Source organism: Physella acuta, unplaced genomic scaffold (assembly GCF_028476545.2).
Source record: "Physella acuta isolate Inbredline_101_S28 unplaced genomic scaffold, ASM2847654v3 ptg000463l, whole genome shotgun sequence".
In the NCBI taxonomy this organism is placed as follows: domain Eukaryota; kingdom Metazoa; phylum Mollusca; class Gastropoda; family Physidae; genus Physella; species Physella acuta.
In genome coordinates this window covers 77,494-101,117 of record NW_026731982.1, presented here as the reverse complement: position 1 = coordinate 101,117, position 23,624 = coordinate 77,494, and the positions used below count along the sequence as shown (strand labels likewise).

At 35.2% G+C, this 23,624-nt stretch overlaps 1 protein-coding gene across 1 annotated transcript; it reads right to left on the bottom strand.

The window, feature by feature from the left end:
* Nucleotides 1–22,708: 22,708 nt before the first annotated feature.
* Nucleotides 22,709–23,292, bottom strand: LOC131943594 (histone H1.M6.2-like). Its single transcript, XM_059303802.1, has one exon. The coding sequence runs from the start codon at nucleotides 23,224–23,226 to the stop codon at nucleotides 22,777–22,779; it is 450 nt and encodes a 149-aa protein (XP_059159785.1). The 5' UTR covers nucleotides 23,227–23,292; the 3' UTR covers nucleotides 22,709–22,776.
* Nucleotides 23,293–23,624: the final 332 nt, after the last annotated feature.

Here is a 23,624-nt window from a genome sequence, read left to right as displayed (position 1 = left end):
ATGTTCCGATGAATGCACGTGACCCTATGGTTTCTTTAAGATATTGACACGTGTAATGCGCCACCTTCTATAAAGAGGATAGACTCAACACGACATAAGATGGTAGACAAAAATACGTTAAGAAGCTTTAGTTTTAGTTTATCGTTACATTAAAAGAACATTTAACTATGGTTTAGATATAGGTTACCCGTACATGCATTGTATATTATTATTGCACATACGCGATTTACAGCACAAAAACACCATTCCAAATAACTGCCCGCATTACTTGTATGCCGATTTGAAGATAGACTAGCTGCATAGTATTTTTATGCAATACTCAATAACGGTGTATAGCAATAGACGAAAAGTTATAGCATGAGTAGTGATACGATTCTAGGTGTGGTGAATCGAAAAGTGGTAATTGTGATGGTGTTTGTAATGTGGGTGTGTAGTGTGTGATGGTAATGGTGTGAGGGGTGGTTCGTTTTTTATATAGCCAAGTTAAATGAATATGGTGTGGGTGATGGAGTTAAAGATGAAGTGATTGGATGAGTGACGATTTACAATGTGGAGGGGATTTTGTGGTGATAGTAGCGGATAGTGTATAATTATAGATGTTGACATTCGAGTGCAAGGGACATGTACATACCACATCGACTTGTTGGGTAATCTCTAATACAGTTAGTTATAGAAGACTCTTTTAAACATATATGTGTTGTACATATACACAAAGTATGGAATAACATATGGAATTATTATTTTACTACATCTTTAATGTTTTGGTGAGATGTGCAAGGTTGTGCTACTTTAGTATGTGCTTTTCAATGTTCAAGATGCACATTTTATGAGTGGGTTGTAGGCTACATGCATTATTAAATGTGTATTTACTTTTGTATTTAATAATATAGGAAAAATGGTATAAGCCAAGGGTCGGCAACCTGCTGCACGCGAGCCGCATGCGGCTCTTTTGATGTCAAGATGCGGCTCTCCAGCTCCTTGCACAAATATTAATAGTTATATTATTTCATTTTTAAAACTCGCAGCGAATATTATACTGTAAAGAAACTCAACTTTAAACAGGATAAAAAAAAACCTTCAGTGAACAGTGAGAATAGATGCAGTAGAAAGTATTCGGACAGCTGACAGTCACTTGGATACTAGGCCGTCCCACAATCGTGTTGCGGCCAGCTCCGTGACGTAGTGTTTTAGTTATAAGCTTCCTACTGTTGAGCCGGGTACTGGACGGTGGGGTTCGAGTTTATCATGCGTTCAGTGGGATGGTAGATAAGGCTAGTGAGAACCAAAGGACAGACGCGACAGATGCACGATAAGCAAACCAAGACAGTCGGAGTTTGTCGTGTTGAGGATGACTTTTTTTTAGCGGCGGGTGGGGGGTTGTAGTGTCGAATTCATACATTATCAATCACGCAGAACATAAAACATCGGGTCGGCTTGTTTTAAAACATGTTTTACTTTAAACCGGGAAGCAATGATGTCGTCACTTGCTGTGTAGTAATTGTTCGTTTGTTTCCTTTCGAAGTAAGCAAAGAATGAATGTGACACTTGAGCAATGATACATTTTTTTTACAGCCACAGCTTATTTAGATTGACTTAAAAAACAAACAAATCCGGTAATCTCTAAGACAACAAGACTGTAGAATACGACTGTAAACATATATGTGCTGTACAGATACAACATTGAATGGTATAACGTAGTCTCAGATGTCAGCTGGTCTCATCGCTCGCCTCACAACACCAGTGATGTCAGTGATAAGGGGACCATCGTTGTATTGTGTGCACATACAAATATACACACTTTAACACATTACGTTTCACATACAATAACTATCACACAATTTCACCCAGGGTTATCCAAAATTGTGTAGCAGTTACACATATTAAAATAGTGACCCTATCAAAAGAAACCTGTATTGACGTAAAATTGATTAACAGAAATAAGTCAAGTGAAGGAGATTTATTAGTTTAGATTATGACTTGTCGGGTAAATAGGCAGAAACATGTTGCAAGATGTATAACCTGACCAATGAGAAGTGGGATAATAAGCCATGTGCAGCTGAGCAGGAAGTCTAGTATCAGATCGTTGAGTAGTTGGAGGTTATAATAGCAGGAAGTCTAGTATCAGATCGTTGAGTAGTTGGAGGTTATAGTAGAACAGTTGGATTGTTGGAGTGTATTAGCTTAGTTGAATTTGAATAGGTTTTAAAAAATAGGGTTGTAAAACAATTGCTGATATCCGTTACTGTTAGGTGCACAGTACAATTTAGCGTATATAACACATACATTACAAATGATTAAGTGTGGGCGCTATCCCACTGCGGTCTTGGTTTGTATTTGATGTTTGATGAGTTGATATGGCCGCCTCTCGGCTCATCAATCAAACTTAACCAAATGACTTGGATCCGCGTAATAAATAACATATATTACACTTTGATCTTAGCCGAAAGTCCGAGAAGCAAACTGATTTAATGTATAGATTTGTGAACACAATGTTGTCAATAGGAAAATGTTAAATGTAAAGCAATACATTGATTTAATATATATATATATATATATATATATATATATATATATATATATATATATATATATATATATATATATATATATATATATATATAGGTGATTTAAATATGTCTTATATGAAATGGTGTGTATTAAATTGTTCACTTCGAGAACATTATTGACCACATATATTTAGGAAACCACTTAACAGTGTGTCACTAAATACAGAAGTATCAAATATTTCCTGCACATACTATTTCATCTAGCCAGATAGCATGAATCATGTTCATAACATATTGACTAGCTGGATACCATGTAGGCAAATTTAACAGAAGTGCAGCTATGTAAATGGAACAACAGTTACATCAGTAAATGTCTTTATGTAGTCGTAGATGTGAACACTATTTATCTCCTCTTCAAAAAGTGAGTAGATGTTCCGACATGACATGGTAGACAAAAATACGTTAAGAAGCTTTAGTTTTAGTTTATCGTTACATTAAAAAAGCATTTGACAATGTTTTTGATGTAGGTTACCAGTACAGGCAGTGTATTTTATTATTGCAAATAAGCTATTTACTACATGAAAACACCATTTCTAATAACTGCCCGCATTACTTGTATGACGATTTGGAGATAGACTAGCTGATAAGTATATTTATGCAAAACTTAACACAGGTGTATAGTAATAGACAAACAGCCATAGCATGAGTAGTGATAAGGTTCTAAGTGTGGTATATCGAAGAATGGTAATTGTGATGGTGTTTGTAATGTGGGTGTGTGATGGTAACTATATGAGGTGTGGATAGTTTTTGTATTAGAAAGTTAAAAGGTTATGGTGTTGGTGATAGGCCTATAGTAAAGGATTAAGTAATGGAATGCGTAACGATAAATATTGTGGAGGGGATTTTGTGTAGTGTATACTTATAGATGGTGACATTCGAGTGCAAGGGACATATTCATAACCCATCGACTTATTGGATAATCTCTAATACAGTATAGTTATAGACGACGGTTTTAGACGGGTACGTGTTGTACATATACATACATTATGAAATAACGTATGGAATTATTCCTTTACTATATTTTTAATGTTTTGGTCATTATTTTTAAATTTATTTTTATAGGTAAAAATAGAATAGTAGGCCTAAATGCATTAGTGCAGTTTAAATTGTTGTAAAAAAGTAGAGCGTCGTTAGTCTACAAAACATAAAACGTATTTATTTAAGCTTTATATTTTTGTATACATATATAAAAGATACTTATACTTTCATCAAACGGTATAGACATGCAGTAATTTACTACTTTACTATTTAGTATTAAAAAAAAACCAATGTGTAGCATTTTTTATAAATTACTCTTGAATAAATTTTAAAATAGCCTATCCATTTACAGTTGTGAATTAATCCCCTTACATATGTAGAACATGTACATGGGGCATAACTCTTTAAAGTACTATTACATAATTTTAAAAATATCAAAACCAAACTAGAAAATGTAGACGTGTCATTTTAGTGTCAGTAATTACAATGTGTAATGTTGATGGTGTAGGGCAGTGTTGGGGATGGTGTGATGTTGTGGGGATGACACATCAAAATGGTAATGGAGTAGAAGATGATGTAATGGTTTTAGTAATGACAATATATGTTGTATTTAAGTTTGATTTGACGATGTAAATAATGGAGTGAGTCATGTTAAGCTTGATGGGTTTTATGTGGTAATAGATTGCAGACATATAAGGTTACAAGCGTATTATATAGGACAGTAAAACGGTAGCTTTGTTATGTACAAGATATATTTGTTGTAAAGAGTGTATCGTTCAGACTACACACGCCATTGACAATATTTTGTCCCACGGCGTCCACTGTAACTTTACTGTGTTTATCATGCGACCTGTGAGGACTGTTGCAGATTTACAATGTTGCTATAGCTGTCAGGATGATTATTACTAGAGTTGATGTAAGGTATAGACTATCCTTTAGTAAGGGTGGGCTTGAGAAAAGGTAATCAATAATACTATGGGTAAGACCTAAAAGAAAATATACATTAAGTATTCAGTGTCTTTCATTCTATTCATGTGCACTTACTATCTGCCACAGCCATCATGTTTTTTTTAACCAATCAAAATTTTAATTTTATAAACTCCAACATAGTTGTCACAAAACTGATACATTTACAAAAGTAAAATCAAACAGGTCATTTGAAAAAAAAACATGAATACAATTTAATGTAGATGGAATATAAATTAAGGACACACTAACAATTCAACGTATTAGAACTCTGGGAAGCATCTAAACATGTAATAACAAAACTCATTATTGAAATAGCTAGGAAAATCAGCATTGCAAGAAAGCAACAACAGAAATACTTAGAAACTCAATTAGACACACTAATTATATGCAAAAGCACTCTAGACAAATAGATGAAACTGAGAAAACTAAACATGTTCCATACACATATAAAGGCGCTCTCTTTTTCAAAGAAGGATTAATACTTTAGGGAGTGAATAACCCTAACACAACAATATAATACTCGAGCAAATACACGCCAACAACAAACACATCCACAGCATTAAAAGAAGTGACGGAACGGTGACAACCTACCCCGAAGCCATCAAACAAAGTTGTACTACATGGCGTCAACAACTCTTTGAATCAGACAAAGTTGTACTACATTTTATCAAATACTCCTTGAATCAAACAAAGCTGTACTACATTTTATCAACAACTCTTTGAATCAGACAAAGTTGTACTACATTTTATCAACAACTCTTTGAATCAGAAGAGGTCAATGCTGACACCCGGTGACCCAAAACAAATATTTAAAAATTACCATAAAGGCAGACGACGAGGACCGCAGGAAAACAGACACGCCCATCTCTAAAGAAGACATACTCGAAGCAATCAATGGACTCAAACAAAGTCCCGGGTCCAGATGGCCTGACAAACGAGTTTTATAGAACTTTGGTAACTGACCAAGTCCCTATGTTACAGACAGCTTATAGCGACATGCAAACAAGTAGAGACAGCGTTTATTGCAATGCTGTTCGAAACTCCCCTTGTTCCTGTAACTGTTTTTGATGTGTAAGAATATTAACACAATTAATTTAAGTTCGTATTCTACAGGTCTGGTTAGTCTTAGTAGAACATTATTTCATTTACAGGCTGTAATGTATGGAGCATCGTCACTATCCAGATTTGAATAAAATGTACAGTCACTTAACTAATCAAATAGAAATACATCCTTTCGAACATAAATTATATTATAACACGCTCAATCTTGTTTATAATTAGCTATCCCATGTTATGAAAGTATGTACTATATAATTAATTAAATGTTATTTATTAAAATAAAACTTAAATTTAAAAAAAAATGTAATTTAATCTTAACTAGCCGTCCCGGCCAGGCCCTGCTCTGGCTTCTGTGAAAAACCTTTCTGTTAAAGACCATTACCTGTGTGTTTAGTAATCATCATAAACCCGGCATTGCCCACCCAAACCACAACCAACCAAAACAACAAAACGCAAACATAACGCTAACACAATTACAAATACAAACGAAAACAAAAACCTAACAACAAACCCAACCACAACCACAAACACCAATACAAACACAAAGAAAAAACAAACAAAAAAGCAAACGAAAACAAAAACCTAACAACAAACCCAACCACAAACACCAATACCAACAAAAAAAACAACGAAAAAGCAAACGAAAACAAACCAAATCCAAACGCAAAACCAACCAAAAACACAAATACAAACCCAAACAAAAAAATACAAACAAAAACGAAAAAAGAAAGAACAAAAACGAACCAAATCAAAACGCAACCAATAACGCAAACCCACCTAAACACAAAGAAAACACCAACGCGAACATAAACGCCCGGGGCGGAATCACCTGTTTTAGCTTAATGAACGACTATAGTACCCCAACTTATTCATAGTCTTTTGCACTCACTTAAACGAACGCGCCTGTTTCAATTTAATGAACAATTTTAATACTCCAAGCTTATCCGTAAAATACCTACAACATTTGCACTTGATCAATCCCCGCTAACTATGTAATTATTTTTTTTCCCAACACCAAAACAAAGTAATAAAAAGTAAATTATTCTCCACAAATGCAATGGTTTTATAAAGGGAAGTAATTGTGTTTTCCTAATTTATCAAAGGGAAGTAATTGCTATAGGACTAAATAAAGACATAATTAGAATTTTTGTAAAAGATGATATTTTTTTTAAACTTGTGTTTAATGAACATGCCGACAATTATTACTATAATAAAATTTGAAAAATGAAAATTATTTCCCAACACTTTCAATAGTAATTTTTTAACTCATAAATTTAGACAAATGCGCACGATAATTGTCTAACACTTAAATCCATCCAAGACCAACGACAAACATATGCTTTACATACAGAACTGAGCTTTATATATTAGATTGACAAAACTTTGCATTAAAATTATATTTTTTTTTTCTATTTAAAAATAATTTAAAAAAAGAAAGCGATCATGATGGTTTATGAACCATTCTTTATTTGCAACGCTTTCTTTTGAGCAATGTTACTGGTTTATGTCCCTTAAAAGTTACTGTTACCTACCTGACAAAAAATTTACTCCCTGGTAATTTTGACTAAGTACATCACATAGAGTAGTATTCTACAATTATACAGAGATCAGAGATTTCCCTTCTAGCTGGTGTATTATGAAAAATTGTTTGCACTAGAATAACATCCTTTGTAATTTTCCTATATGAAATTATGTCGTATAGAATCCTACACTAATAACAACACTATCCCCTTTACATTCCATCCACCCCTTTCATTGTCACTCATCCATTACTCCATCATTCACGCTTTCCTTTATACCATCATTTTCAAATATTTTTTAGCAGAAAAGAAACTGGATTTCCATTATTTTACTTTTAAACGATATGATATTAAGGAGAGGTAAGAAGTTCTGCATGATCTTTTCATATCCGTCCGTAAATTGTCGTCACGGACTGCTGCTTTCACGGTTGCGGGGGAGGGGGGGGGGGGTTAAATGGAGGGTAGTGTCGAATTCACTAAGTATGAAGTACTGAAAAGTAGAAAATTAAACAACTAAATAGCGGCGGGTCAGCTCGTTTAATTTAAATAAACTACTCGGTTATATACCATTGTAAGTCAACACAAAAGATGGGAAAGTTAGCAAGTCATCAGTAGGCCTATGTTTCGTAACGGAAAAAAATGGAAGGTTTTGAACAAAACAAAAGAAACGTCTTAGAAATCGGCATCAAATATCACTGTGCGGTAAAATTTTCGCAGATATCTTCGCAATTTACCACCACCCAACGTAAGTATCGGGTTGTGGTAATGTATGAGACAAAATGTCATGTGGCCGACAGTTTTCGCACCCTTTCGCACTTAACCGCCTCGTCATTTCGCGTTTTGCAATTTACCAATGTCCTAACAATTCTCTTGTATTTACTAAGTTAAAAAAATATTACATAAGACTAATAGAATGAGTAGACAAATTATTAGGCAGCTCTTCGCTATTACTCTTAAATTCGGTAATTTTTACTTTTATTTTTAGTAGCCTAAAATTAGATTACTAGTCACTAGATGTCGATTAAACTTAAATTTTGGATATTTCTTAATGCCTACTATATTGTAAGCTATTATTCAGGCTAAATCTAAGTTGTGCAGTTTTAAAACGTAGCCTTACTAAACCTAGCTAATGTTATTTAACTTACATAGTACTGCTAACTACTTGAATAAGCATACACTATCCAACGCTACTAGTATTAGAACTATAAGCTTACTAAAAGACAACTGTAACACTTTATTATATATCATAAATATAATTTACTTTTAAAAAAATATATTTTAAGCCTATAGGCTATTTAATATATAGTTCGAATCCGGGTTCAAGTCAGTAGAACGACATTAAGTCCACTCAGCTCTTATGGGTACCTAACTCACGTTAGGGATATAATGGCGGTTAGGCAAAATGCTGACCATAAAATCTCTTCATATGCCGGGGTCTTTGAAGTAGATGAACTCTACTTGATCTGCCCCATGTGTCTTGGGTACGAACAGGAAATGATGCTGATAATAGTGGTGATTAGTTATTAGATTAATATTCCTCAGCATGTCTGATATAAAGTAGGCTCATTTAGTATTATACAGTGTCTATATGTATAGCTCTCTACTAATACTATAGTCTAGAACAAAAGATCTAGTTGTGACTTTCTTTGTGTTACTATCTCTGCTTGACTTCAATGAGCGAGTAAGGGCAATTTTTTAAAATATTTAAATTGTTAAAACAATTAAAAAATTATTATCAACTGCTTGGCTTATATTCAGTACAAAAATAACAAAAAAATGAGTGTAATTTATTGTTTGAAAACGGCTTTATTTGTTTTTTAATGTACGACTAATAATCATGATATCGCTTGTTAGATTTTTTTAAAGATTTTTTTTTTCGTTTCGTTTTCAGAAGTACACTTTTTTTATAAGCTTGAACATACGGACATATAATTCCGGGAAAATCCAATATTACACTGCAGATAACAAAGTTTGATTAGTGATGTTAAGATAATTTTTATCCACTAAGGTAATACTAACACCAATAATACAGTGATACACATCATTGAATTCAATAGATTACTAAAGTATAAAGTTTAGCAAAATAATGGCCAACCGCCAAAAATCAAAATATAGAGCGTTGTAAGAAATGCAGTATATATAGTAGGCATTACAATTTTGTCTCTAGAGAAGCAGTAAAGAAAAATTACAGAATCTCTGTATTAACTTTCTTTCTTTCTTATACGGAAACCGGCTCAGAAGGTTGACTTCCATCAGCCAGGCAGGCCTCAGTGTAGCAAACTCCGACCACAAGAGTTTCCCACACCTCGGTCGCTACTTCCGTGGGCTCTCACCGGGCTTTCCTTCCCCACCCACCAGACGCGGGACGTCGTCCCACCGCCTGGTACCCAGCTTGATCGTGGGGGGCATTCCGCCAGATCAAAACCCTCTAGCTGTTGTTATCTGCCACTGGCCATTCCGCACCCACTAGGGGGGACATGAGTTTGGTCGGACCAGTGGCATTATTCCGAAGCCCCGTTAAGGCCGCCGCTTAAAGTCAAAAGATCTGGTTGCGGACTTTTGGTTCCCGGCAGTCTTGCACCTCTCTTCCCCCACGCTATTATGCGGGGGACTTGGGAGTCCGACGTACCAGGCTCTTCGGAAGAGCCGAACGCATACAGCAGCTCCACTCGGCCAGATCAAAAACCTCTAGCTGCTGTTGGCTACCACTAGCCATCCCGCACCCACTAGGGGGGTCATGAGCTTGGTCCGACTAGTGGCAAACATCCGAAACCACGTGAAGGCCGCAGCTTAAAGTCAAGACATCTGGTTAGGGTCGAGAGCAAAACCCTTCTTGGTTCCCGGCAGTCTTGCACCTCTCCTCCCCCACGCTATTTAGAGCAAGCAACGGAGATTTGCCAGTCTAGTGCGGACAAATCTCCCGGCTCGCTCATGTAGGGGACTTGGGAGTCCGACGTACCAGGCTCTTCGGAGCCCGTCCTACGGAAGTCCTACAGCGTCTCATTCCGCAGGTCTCGGGCGTACAGATCAAAGATCCCTAGCTACCGCTAGCTCCCTGGGTAAAAACCCGGGTCCCCTTCCGCGACCACCTGGAGGTCGTAGCTTCAGGTCGAAACATCTACCGTAGGGCCATAAAAACCCCTTTCGTTCCCAGTCCCTGTTCATCCACTCCAGCCCACATGGCTGCGGGAGTCCGAGGGCACCAGGCTGCGCGGAATGTATTTATATTAAACGAGCCGACCCGCGGCGTATCATACGCCGCTATTTAGTTGTTTTATTTTTTACTTATCAGTAATTCATAATTTGTGAATTCCACAGTACCGATGCAGCCACTGAAAATATTTGCTTTAAAACACTAACCACCTCCCTTTCCCCCAACCCCAACCCCATTCCCCCCCCCCCCCCCCCCCCCCGTGAAAGCAACCCCCCTCTTAGTTACCTCCTCTAAGTTTAAAATCGTTTCAAACTAAAATATCTGCCCCTAATAGCCGTCACTTAACCCGGAATGTAAACATTTAGAGTGAACCATCGCTCACCAGACCATGTGGGGGGGGGGGGGGGGGGGTGGTAGTGATAGAGAGGAAGAGAGGGGACTGCAAGGCGTGTTTTGCATCTTGTTTTCTAACGTCTCCCAGAAGAGAATTATATATATATATATATAGATAATGTAACATTCCTAATCACCTCAACACCCTGACTTTAATAATCCAAGTAAAAAAAAGTTGTTTTTTTTCTAAACACTATTATATTTCTAGTAATTATTTCTTTGACTTTTTCTAGCCTTAACGAAGCCGGAGGTAATGTTCTACTTATTACACACATGTTATAAAATAATAAATTTTGGTTGAAAAATATGCTTTCTGCAACACTAAATTTGAACCATTTGGAACCAGCTTTTAAAGTCTATTGGTGCGGTTAGGTACATCCAAAACGATAAATTAACCACGTGCTTGGTTGTACGATTACGATAAATGGCATGAATTGAATAATTGCATGCAATAGGGTTTATTTAAAAGAAAAGAAATGTTGAAATGCCGTCATAATCTTTTTCGGCGCTATAAGTGTAGGAACAGTTAGGACAATCAGATTAATCGCCTAATTCACTTTACCCTGACGTTGTTAAATCTGCTTACACCAAAACACACAGCCCGCAGTATGACGCTAGCCCTACAACCCGCTGAAATAGATCATACAATACATTCATCTCCTAACAGAAGACAGAACAAGCCAACAATGATCGCTTTATTTCAGTTATCTAAAGTAATCAATTGGTGTTTCTATACAAATCCTGTTCTCGACCCATTTTATCAGCAAACGTTATACACACAATGACAGATAATCATACAGTATGTACTAGGTATTAAGCATGTGTTTGTACTTTAGGGTTAGTTTTAGGCCGAGCATTTCTAATAGAATATCATTAAAAAAATTATGCTAACAATAAAAGCTTTAACTATTAATCCTAGTACTACTTACTGTTTGTGGTTGGGTTTTTTTTGTGTGTTGTAAGTGGGGTAAGGGCATTAAAAAAAAAAATAAAAAAAAAATCGGCGTTTAATAATTATAACTGGAAGTAGTGGCTATGTTAAATCTTCCTTAATTTTCATAAAAAAAGTTTTAATCGCGATTCTGCTCAACACAAGCAACACAGAGTACCTAGGGTTACTTAAAATTACTATTTACTACTAATATTAACCTGCAATAGTTATCCGCCGTGATGGAAACTAAATTAATCAGGGGACATAAACCATTAACATAACATAATAAAATAATTATAAATAAAAAAGCTTTGAATTCCCGACCAACAAATTTTATTATAATTCTGCAAACAGCATAATATAATCCTAAGCTAACTTTTATGTCAATTAAAATTTAAACACTTTTTTTTTTATTTTGTTCATGAGGTATGTTTAAATATTCAACTTTAAATGATATAAAGTGTATAATTTTTAAAATCAGATCTCTTCCTTATTTGGCGATCCATCATTTGGAGTGTTTTGTTCGACAAACTATATTTATTATGTATTATGTACAATTTGCAAAACCTTCGTTTACATTTGATGTTCGAAATTACGTAAAGAATTTGATGTTGATGTACTTGTTTTAAATTGAAAATAAAAGTATGTAAAAAAAAAAAAAAGTATATTTATAATAAACATAACCTACAAGACATGAAATCAGACAACGACGGAAGACTAACCAGTGCTACAATAACAGACAATATATCAACGACAACGATAATTAACATCTACGCTCCGACACGCAAACAAGAACAAAAAACTTTTTATAGAAACCTACATAGGAAAATAAACACAGATTTCAAGGACAAAGACATTATATTATCAGGTGACTTTATAATGGTTTTAGAACAAAAAGACATGACAGGACCCTCACTGACAACGAAACGAAGAATCAAAGCAGACAGAGAACAAATAGAGACATTGACAGACATTATTGGCACGAAACGACTAAAAGACGCCTATACACGGACAAGCTACAGAGACAATGAAGTAACACACCACAATACTACACACTACAGCGCAGCTAGACTTGACAGAATCTACGTACGCGACAACATCAAAGTAGCCAATATTAAACACATTGTACAAACACTAACGTATACAGACCACAAAGCCATTTTAGCACAGTTAGACATCACACCCACAGCTAAAGGGAAACATTCATACTGGAAATTTAACAACACTTTATTAGAACATGACATATACACTATAGAAATTCAAAGCCTTATAGACGAGTACACATTTATGACCCCCGACAAATATATTTTAGAACACTGGGAAGACTTGAAATATAAAATAACAGAGACAACGAAGAAAATCGCGAGACAGATCAATACAGATAGGATACGAACGGAAAAACAATTAGAACGCCTATTAGAAACACTTATTTTAAACAAGGAACAACAAGATAAAATATTTCTTTTTGGATTTGATTCCATTGACTTTACCGACTCGACTACGCCGACCCTTCTGTTCAATCAACAAATACACTACTAACAAAATAAACAATAATGCAATCATTTTCAGAATGCATTACACCCAAAAAGAATTGGGCTTAATAAATATAATAAAATCCACGTTTTTTTTTTGTTAACATCACACAAATCTACAAATCTACTCACAACTTTTGCTTAGAGTACAGATCCATCTCCTAAATCACTTTACCCTGACGTTATTGCATCATTCTAAAACAAAGTACACAGCCAACAGTATGACGCTAGCCCTACAACCTGTTGAAATAGATCTTATAATATATATGTCTACTGACTTAGGACAAAACAAATGAACATTGATCTCTTTATTTACGTTATCCAAAGCAATTAAGTGGGATATCCATACAAATCATATTATCGATCCATTTTATCAGCAAACGTTATACACACAATTACAGGTATTCATAAATTATCTACTATGTAGTTGTTTGTACTTTAGGGTTAGTTTTAGGCCGAGAATTCTAATAGAAATAGAGAAGCAATATATATTTGAGCCATCGAAATCAACTTTTATTTTTTTTAATGTGATATTTAGTTTTGGTCTACATAACATTACAGTTGTTATTTTGTTGTTTCAGTAATGTGTTTGCTTAAAATTGTGTGTGTGTGGGGGGGGGGGGGGGGGGAACTTAAATTGTGTCCACCCTCCCTTCTGCTTTTGCTACTGCCAAACTTTAAGTAACTTGACCATCTAGTAGCAGCTAAAATGTAGGTCTATTTCAAGGAACTTATTCATCATTTTGCAAACTTAAAAGCATGAAAACACACGTCTAAATAAATAATGATAATCGTTTTTTATTGGGTTTGGCGTCACAATGTCAGATGTCACCACAATTTTTCCAGGCATCTCTTCGGGCGGTTGGAGCCCTCTCCCCCTCCTCCCCCTCTGTCGGGTATTTTATCCTGGTGGGGTTACTTGGATCTTTCAAATGTTGTTGCACATACATTTTTCATGACTCCAGATTAAACAAATCTTCTCGGAAGGAAAACTGACACCGAGTAAAGACTAACCAGCGAAACAATATCAGACAACACATCATCAACAACAGTAATAACATCTATGCTCCAACCGGTAAACGGGAGGACGAAAACAATTTATAAAAACTTGTACAAAAAATAAACACAGAGTACACAGACAAAGACATCATTCTGATAGGAGCTTTTTAACATGGTGTTAGGACACAAAGATATGTTAAAACCATCATTAGTGTTACAACGTAGAATGTCAACACACAACAGATGGAAACTATAACAGGCACAACATATGGAAACTATAACAAACACAACAGATGGAAATTATAACAGACACAACAGATGGAAACTATAACAGACACAACATATGGTAACTATAACAGACACAACAGATGGAAACTATAACAGACACAACATATGGTAACTATAACAGACACAACAGATGGAAACTATAACAGACACAACAGATGGAAACTATAACAGACACAACAGTTGGAAACTATAACAGACACAACAGATGGAAACTATAACAGACACAACAGATGGAAACTATAACAGACACAACAGATGGAAACTATAACAGACACAACAGATAGAAACTATAACAGACACAACAGATGGAAACTATAACAGACACAACATATGGAAACTATAACAGACACAACATATGGAAACTATAACAGACACAACAGATGGAAACTATAACAGACACAACAGATGGAAACTATAACAGACACAACAGATGGAAACTATAACAGACACAACAGTTGGAAACTATAACAGACACAACATATGGAAACTATAACAGACACAACAGATGGAAACTATAACAGACACAACAGATGGAAACTATAACAGACACAACAGATGGAAACTATAACAGACACAACATATGGAAACTATAACAGACACAACAGTTGGAAACTATAACAGACACAACAGGTGAAAACTATAACAGACACAACAGTTGGAAACTATAACAGACACAACATATGGAAACTATAACAGACACAACAGATGGAAACTATAACAGACACAACAGTTTGAAACTATAACAGACACAACAGTTGGAAACTATAACAGACAAAATAGATGGAAACTATAACAGACACAACAGATGGAAACTATAACAGACACAACAGGTGAAAAATATAACAGACACAACATATGGAAACTATGACAGACACAATAGATGGAAACTATAACAGACACAACAGATGGAAACTATAACAGACACAACAGGTTAAAACTATAACAGACACAACATATGGAAACTATAACAGACACAACATATGGAAACTATAACAGACACAACAGTTGGAAACTATAACAGACACAACAGATGGAAACTATAACAGACACAATAGATGGAAAATATAACAGACACAACAGATGGAAACTATAACAGACACAACAGTTGGAAACTATAACAAACACAACAGATGGAAACTATAACAGACACAACATATGGAAACTATAACAGACACAACAGTTGGAAACTATAACAGACACAACAGGTGAAAACTATAACAGACACAACAGTTGGAAACTATAACAAACACAACAGGTGGAAACTATAACAGACACAACAGATGGAAACTATAACAGACACAACATATGGAAACTATATCAGACACAACAGATGGAAACTATAACAGACACAACAGCAGGAAACTATAACAGACACAACATATGGAAACTATAACAGACACAACAGTTGGAAACTATAACAAACACAACAGATGGAAACTATAACAGACACAACAAATGGAAACTCTAACAGACACAACAGTTGGAAACTATAACAGACACAACAGTTGGAAACTATAACAGACACAACAGGTGAAAACTATAACAGACACAACAGTTGGAAACTATAACAAACACAACCGGTGGAAACTATAACAGACACAACAGATGGAAACTATAACAGACACAACATATAGAAACTATAACAGACACAACAGTTGGAAACTTTAACAGACACAACAGTTGGAAACTATAACAAACACAACAGATGGAAACTATAACAGACACAACAGATGGAAACTATAACATACACAACATATGGAAACTATAACAGACACAACAGATGGAAACTATAACAGACACAACATATGGTAACTATAACAGACACAACATATGGTAACTATAACAGACACAACAGTTGGAAACTATAACAGACACAACAGGTGAAAACTATAACAGACACAACAGTTGGAAACTATAACAAACACAACAGTTGGAAACTATAACAAACACAACAGATGGAAACTATAACAGACACAACAGATGGAAACTATAACATACACAACATATGGAAACTATAACAGACACAACAGTTGGAAACTATAACAGACACAACAGTTGGAAACTATAACAGACACAACAGATGGAAACTATAACAGACACAACAGTTGGAAACTATAACAGACACAACAGTTGGAAACTATAACAAACACAACAGATGGAAACTATAACAGACACAACAGATGGAAACTATAACAGACACAACAGTTGGAAACTATAACAGACACAACAGGTGAAAACTATAACAGACACAACAGTTGGAAACTATAACAAACACAACAGATGGAAACTATAACAGACACAACAGATGGAAACTATAACAGACACAACAGTTGGAAACTATAACAGACACAACATATGGAAACTATATCAGACACAACAGATGGAAACTATAACAGACACAACAGCAGGAAACTATAACAGACACAACATATGGAAACTATAACAGACACAACAGATGGAAACTATAACAGACACAACAGTTGGAAACTATAACAGACACAACAGTTGGAAACTATAACAAACACAACAGATGGAAACTATAACAGACACAACAGATGGAAACTATAACAGACACAACAGTTGGAAACTATAACAGACACAACAGGTGAAAACTATAACAGACATTCTTAAAACAAACGAGTTAAAGATGCTTACACAAGCATTAACAATAAAGACGTAGTCGTTATACACCACAATGCAACTCACTACAGCAAGATTACATATAGTTTATGTACATGCTAAATCTAGCGTAGCAAGATTACAGAGTGTGTATGTACAAGAGAACACAACAGTAAATGAATTAAAACACATATGTCAACCGCTGACATACACAGACCACAAAGCAATATTAGTACAGTTAGACACGACCCTACCATACAAAATTATAAGAATTGTTGGGTAAATGTTTTTAATGCTGCGGTGTGGCATGGTGCTGTAGTGATTGTGATTGTAGGGTCCCGTAAGGTGATATGATGTTAATTGTGGTGGTGATGTTGTGATGGTGTTAGCCACGTTGCCTGTGATGGTACTTTTCGCAGATATACACTGCATTATATATTTTATAATTAAATGTTTTTTTTTCTTTCTTGTGTGTGTGTAAGGGGGAAGGAGATGTAGACCAGAGTTTATTCCAGGCATCTACCCCCCCCCCCCCGAACGAAATGAAATGTATATAATTTATATAGAAAATATATACTTTTAACAGTGTCCGCTCCCCCCCCCCCCCCGAAAAATTCTACCCTTCCCCCCGGAAATTTCAAGCGCCCACCCCCCTCCCGGAGAAAAAAGTCTGGAAGAAACACTGATGTAGACTTTCCCAGCGGAGATGATTGACATAATATCTTATGTTATATTTGTTACGCCAATTTTGTGTCCATGCTTTATCAAAATAATATATGTTAAGATAAGGCTATTCACTATTTATTTATCTCTACACGAATACGTTATTGATGTTCTCTCTAAAACTGCCGTTCTAAATGCATATCGTGACTCCGTGTTTTGCTAGGAACATTTTATTTTGCAGTGTTTTATTTTCATTAAAAAATATTTAAAAATTATTTTTGGGGGTTATTAGACATTTGTTTTTAATTTTCTTGTGAATGAAGGTGTGCAGTTGATGAAAAAATAATTTTAAAATAAGAATAATTTAAGCAGTGAAAATCTGACAATGTATACAGGTAGTTTTGGCCCTAAGCGCATGGTGGGGTTATTTTCTGGGCCTTGTTTAATTTACAAGAGTTACTTCAATTGATTAAAATTTGTCTTCAACTTTATTGTCAATATGATTTTCTTTTTTTTTTCAATATTATTTTCTTAAAAATTATTAATAAAGCTAGTGATGGTGGACCGATGCCTATTGTTGCTTAATCTGAAGTTTTGCATCTCAACAAAAAAAATATTAACGTACCTAAAGTTTATATTTTAAATAAAGTAGAGAATGATAATTGTAAATTCAATAAGAAGCAAATCATAAAACAAATACAGTTTTGCACAAACTTGTGTTATTATATAGGTAAACAAATCTCGCATTTTTTTCCAACCACAATTACATTTATCTTTAAATTGCATTTGAGAAGAAACACTGCAGATTATATACCTTATATGTTCTTTATGTGAAGATGGGAAGTAACTGTTATTAGTATTATTGAATAGCTGTGTAAATTGCTTAGTAACAACATTAAAAGAAGCTATAAAACTTAGAGGTATAAGTGTTAGAAGTAACTCGTCCAAATCATGCTGATTTCAGGTAGAACAGTTAGAGAGCGCGATCGCATAACAAAAATGCTGCGGAAATGGTGCTGATTGTTATGGTGTTTTACTGCTAGTTAAAAACTATGAAATACACACGGATCGGCCTAGAGTATTTGTTATTTCTATTTGTTTGTGTTATAACATTTGTGTTTTAGTGAGAATCAGTCGGCAAGAGCAGAAAATTGACTTAGTGACATAATGTATGGAAAGTTTGTTGATAGGCATGAATGAGATAGAACGCTTTAACGTTAGTGTAACGGTTTAGATATGCTTTAACGATAAAGTGTGTGCATTGTGTTACTTCCTGCGAATGATTTGTTATAAACAAAGACACGATGTATTACTGCCATTATCAATTGTATAAGCTAGTAAAACGAGAACGCCTTAGGGCAGTAGTTCTTAAACGTTTTGGAGGTTAGATGTACGCATTTGAATCTTTCTTAATAATAGTTATATCGTCTGCAGTGACAAATTTCGATCGTGAATCATTAGAGTTGGGTGTGTCTTAAACTCTGCTGAGACTAACCTCACACAACCTTCAGGGTTCAACAAAACTAGTTTAAGAACTACTGCTCTTTAAATAGTGAAAGGAAGAATGGTAAATTGCAATGGTATTAGTGATGAAGGTGCGTGATGGTAATGAAGTAGGGATTGTTGTGATGGTGACAATGGTACTATTTATTAGTTGATATTCTACCGATCAGAATTACCTAGGGTATTCTATAGGGCTAGTAAGTAGGTCACCAACCAGTTCTACGTCTAAATAAAACCTGCATTAGTCAAATAACTGGTCGGTGACCTACCTACCAGCCATATAGGACAACATAGCAGCCATTGATACATACTGTAAACTGGTAGGTAACACACCCTAGCGCAAGGTAATTTTGTTTTTATTGTGTTCACATATAACTGCACAATTACAAAGCAAATTTTGTTTAATAAAATCATTAAGAACACATCATTTAATCCAAAATATCGAATTGTAAAGCGTTAGACTTGTTAGCAGTTAGCCTATGTGGTGTGGTTAGATAATTAGGGCTGGAGTATATCGATAGATTTGTCGTTGTAACTCACTTCAATGTAATGGTAGATGGTGATGATCATATGGTTGTTGGCGTCAATAATACAACGGACCTTTTTTTTTTTTTTAGATGCATGTAAGAGTGTTTTCGTTCAAGTGTTTGGTTGATGACTGTAGGTGTACCATTCTCAGGTTTCCGACAATTCGCGTCTTGACGTAGTTGGTGAAATTCAATGTGAAGGTGTGTGTGTCTTGATGGTTGTGTGTGTTGTGGTGTGTATGTCTTGATGTGTGTGTGTGTTGTGGTGACGATAAAGGCATATGAGTTGTAGTAGCAAGTGTCAACATCGTATGCTACATGACCACGCCTACCCAGGGACGCTTAAAAAAACCTTGCAGTAACATGCGAGACATGCACTTATAAAATAACAACATAACCCTAGTGAATTAATAAAAGATCAATTTGAAGACTATAACGACTATAACATTGTATATTTATCTTTATCTGTTTAAAGTGGGGGATGGGGAGGGGGAGTAAACGTGAGCTTTTGTTGTGGATCTTTGATAGTATTGTAACTAAGACTTAATATGCTAAATATTCTACATTTAAGGTGTAGTGTGGGCTTATAGCTCATGGGTATGGTGTTTATATGAAACCGTAAGCAAGTTCTACTAGAGAGTTCCGCTCTACGGTTGAAGAAATAATTGGGGAAACATAAATTAAGGGATGTAAATCCGGCGTCTTGCTTTTCACTGCTATTTGATTTGATGACTTCCCTTTGCAGGTATTTAAAATAATCAGGAAAGTAATAATTGCTATACATCACAATAATGCAAGCGATCACTCTACTATAAGCGACGAAAAACGTGGGGCGCCGAAGTAAAAGTTATATTACTATTGATTAGATAATACTATTGACTTTTATTAGGGAGCTTGTAGAGAGTCAACAGTATTAGAAACTGTAAGAAAATCACGGCGCCCCGTTAAAGAAAACGTGGGAAAAAAAGCATTCAATCTACCTATGTATTTTTATATTACGTAAATAAAATGTATAAATACTAGACTATTATAGTATGCAAAGATAATTTTCTAACTTTACATACTCAAACAAATAGCCACTATTTGCGTAGTAACAGATATTTTTCACAAATAATTCATAAATCATTGTTATGAAAAATTATATATATATCAACGCTCAACTCTTTATAGCTGGATACAGCACAAAAAGTAGATGGCAAGTTTACATATATGTTGTTAGTATTCTCGCACATTTGAAAAAATTACAAGGCGTTCTAAAGAAAATTACAATGAGAAGACTTAATGCATATTATGTTTCGCGCGACTATTTACTTCAAGGTCAGAGAGTTTTGAATTGTAATGTAAGTTTATCCTAATCTCCAAATATTAGAAACAATATGTAAACTAATCTATATCAGAAGAACAGTTTTTTTTTCTCTTTTGAAATGTGCCACTCTAATTGATCCTTACATATTTTTAGCACATATGACACATACGCCTACTTCTCTGCACTCTCAGGGGCCATGACAAGACGACACGTTTTGCAAGGACCAACGTTTAGCTTTTTACTTGTTATTTCAATGTGTTGTGGCCTTTACTGTGTGTAAAGATACTGTGTTGTTCTTTATGTGTTAATTTATTAAATCCTTAGTATTTTGTGTAATATGCCTGTCAGACCATTAAACATTGTTTGATTTATATGATTCAGTTGATTTCTTTTCAATGCAGCGAGTTTTATGGTTGTTTTTTTTTCTTGTTTAACTTCTTAAGGGGTCTCAAGTTAAAGATTTATTACAATTACACACGAGGCCAACAAGAATAGCCTCGTAATGCTGAAAAGGAAAACTGTGCAATGTCGCCAAGAAAGTATTTATTTTTTGAACAGGTTTATATACATTGTTTTCTTTATCTCGTTTACCGGTTGGAGCATAGATGTTAATTAGTGTTGTCTGATATTGTTGAGCTGGTTAGTCTTCATTCGGTGTCATTTTCCAGATCATTTACGTATTGGAAATGTTAAGTATATTTGTTATTCTGCATTTTTGTCCTAGGCATTGTGCTGCATTATTAATGTGTTGTGCTTGTTGTATGTCTGAGAAGTTTGTTTCTTGTAGCAGTACAATACCTGTATTTTATTATAGTATTGTGTGTGCTAGGGGCTTATGTTGCCTCCATCTCTACTTATGTGGTGTGTTGTAATGTTGAGCGTCTATTATTTTGCTGTAGGTTGGCGCTTCTAAGAGGTTTGGGAGTTGGGAGATGTATGAGTTAACTTTTTTTTTCTCTTTTTTTTTTTTTGCCTCAGCCATGTAATTTACAGCGTCAGTTGTGTGTCTTCGCTTTAGTATTACAGTTTTCATCACCGGCTTGTGAGGACTAATACAGATTGACGATAGAAATATTTCTTTCTTACTTGTAGCCTACTTTTATTCATTTAAGATGGTTTACTTCTACAAAGATCTAATACAAAATGTCTAAATATTAAAAAAAAAAAAAAAAATTAAAAAAAAAAAAAATTAAAAAAAAAAACCAACCTGAAAATGCAAATGTGTAATTAAATGATGATTCTATAGATTTTGTTCCCTCGGCGTGGTGGGTGAAGGGGGGGGGGGGCGGGATGAAATTTAGGTTTTTAAGTAGAGCTGAAATAAATTTGTGACTACGGAGAATTATAATGATACAAAATTTTAAGCAATTGGAAACTTTTCTTATTACAACGAGACACATAAATCAAACATTCTTCCCTTTCAATTATTTGAGTTTTTTTTTTTTTTTTTTTTTTTTTTTTTATCACATGTTACTTTATTGGTCATGGATTCATACCACAACCTTGCAGATTGCAACATAACCCGAATAGGACATCATGTTAAAATAATGAGGATGAGAAAGCAGGCAATGGTGCATATGTAGGGCAAATATAACAATTGCTTGAACATAATGGCATGATGATATGCGAAGGGTATGAAAATGAAATATATTACAAATGAAAGATGTCTGTCAGAAATCCACAATCCAGAGTCATTTGTTAGTTGTCATAGAAATCTGGATGAAATAATTTATCGAGTCCTTTCTCAGTCAATTTTTATATCACACTTTTACTTTTCCTTTTTGGGTGCAGCTTTCTTTGCAGGCGCTGCTTTCTTTGGAGAGGCTTTCTTTTTGGGTGTTTTGGGCTTTTTAGGTTTAGCCGCAGCTGCTTGTTTAGGTGCCTTGGGTTTCTTAGCGGCAGCCTTCTTGGGAGATTTTGGCTTCTTGGATGCAGCTGGCTTTTTGGCTGCAGGTGCGGCAGCAGGAGCTGCAGCTTTCTTTGCCTTGGGCTTTTTGGCTTTGGCTGGAGATTTAGGCTTGACAGCCTTTGGTTTCTCAGCCTTTTTAGGTGATTTAGCCTTTGGCTTTGCTTCTTCCTTGGCACCAATCTTGAATGAGCCAGATGCACCAACTCCTTTGGACTGCTTCAAGTTTCCATTCTTGGCTCCAGCACGGAGAGCCATCTTCAGGTGGCTGTTGATGGTTTTCTCATCTTTTCCAACGTTGTAGTTTGCCATTATGTATTTAAGGATGGCCTGTCGTGAAGAACCACCTCGCTCTTTCAAGCTTGTGATAGCAGCCTTTATTAATCTCCCGTTTCGGCTTTCGTTGACATTTTCCTTTAAAGTCTTGTCTCGGATTTCGTCGAGTTAGCCGGAAGTAAAATCTAGGTCAATGAGACCTAGCGGCGAGCCAGACTGCACTATTTACGCTAGCCTGGAACGGCTAGTGCCATTTGAATCATTTTTCGGTTCGACATATTTATGCGAATCATTGTTTTCAAACATGACCTTAATAAAATCAAGATATAGATCTCGACTCAACGATGAGCATCTTTATGATTTATTTGAGTTAACAACGATTAAAGGAATATCTGCTGGTTCGTAAACATAGTTTATACTGAAGTTTTGCACCT

Bases quoted from the DNA above. Each gene is read 5' to 3' on its own strand.
- LOC131943594 (XM_059303802.1), bottom strand. From the start codon at position 23,226: ATGGCAAACTACAACGTTGGAAAAGATGAGAAAACCATCAACAGCCAC.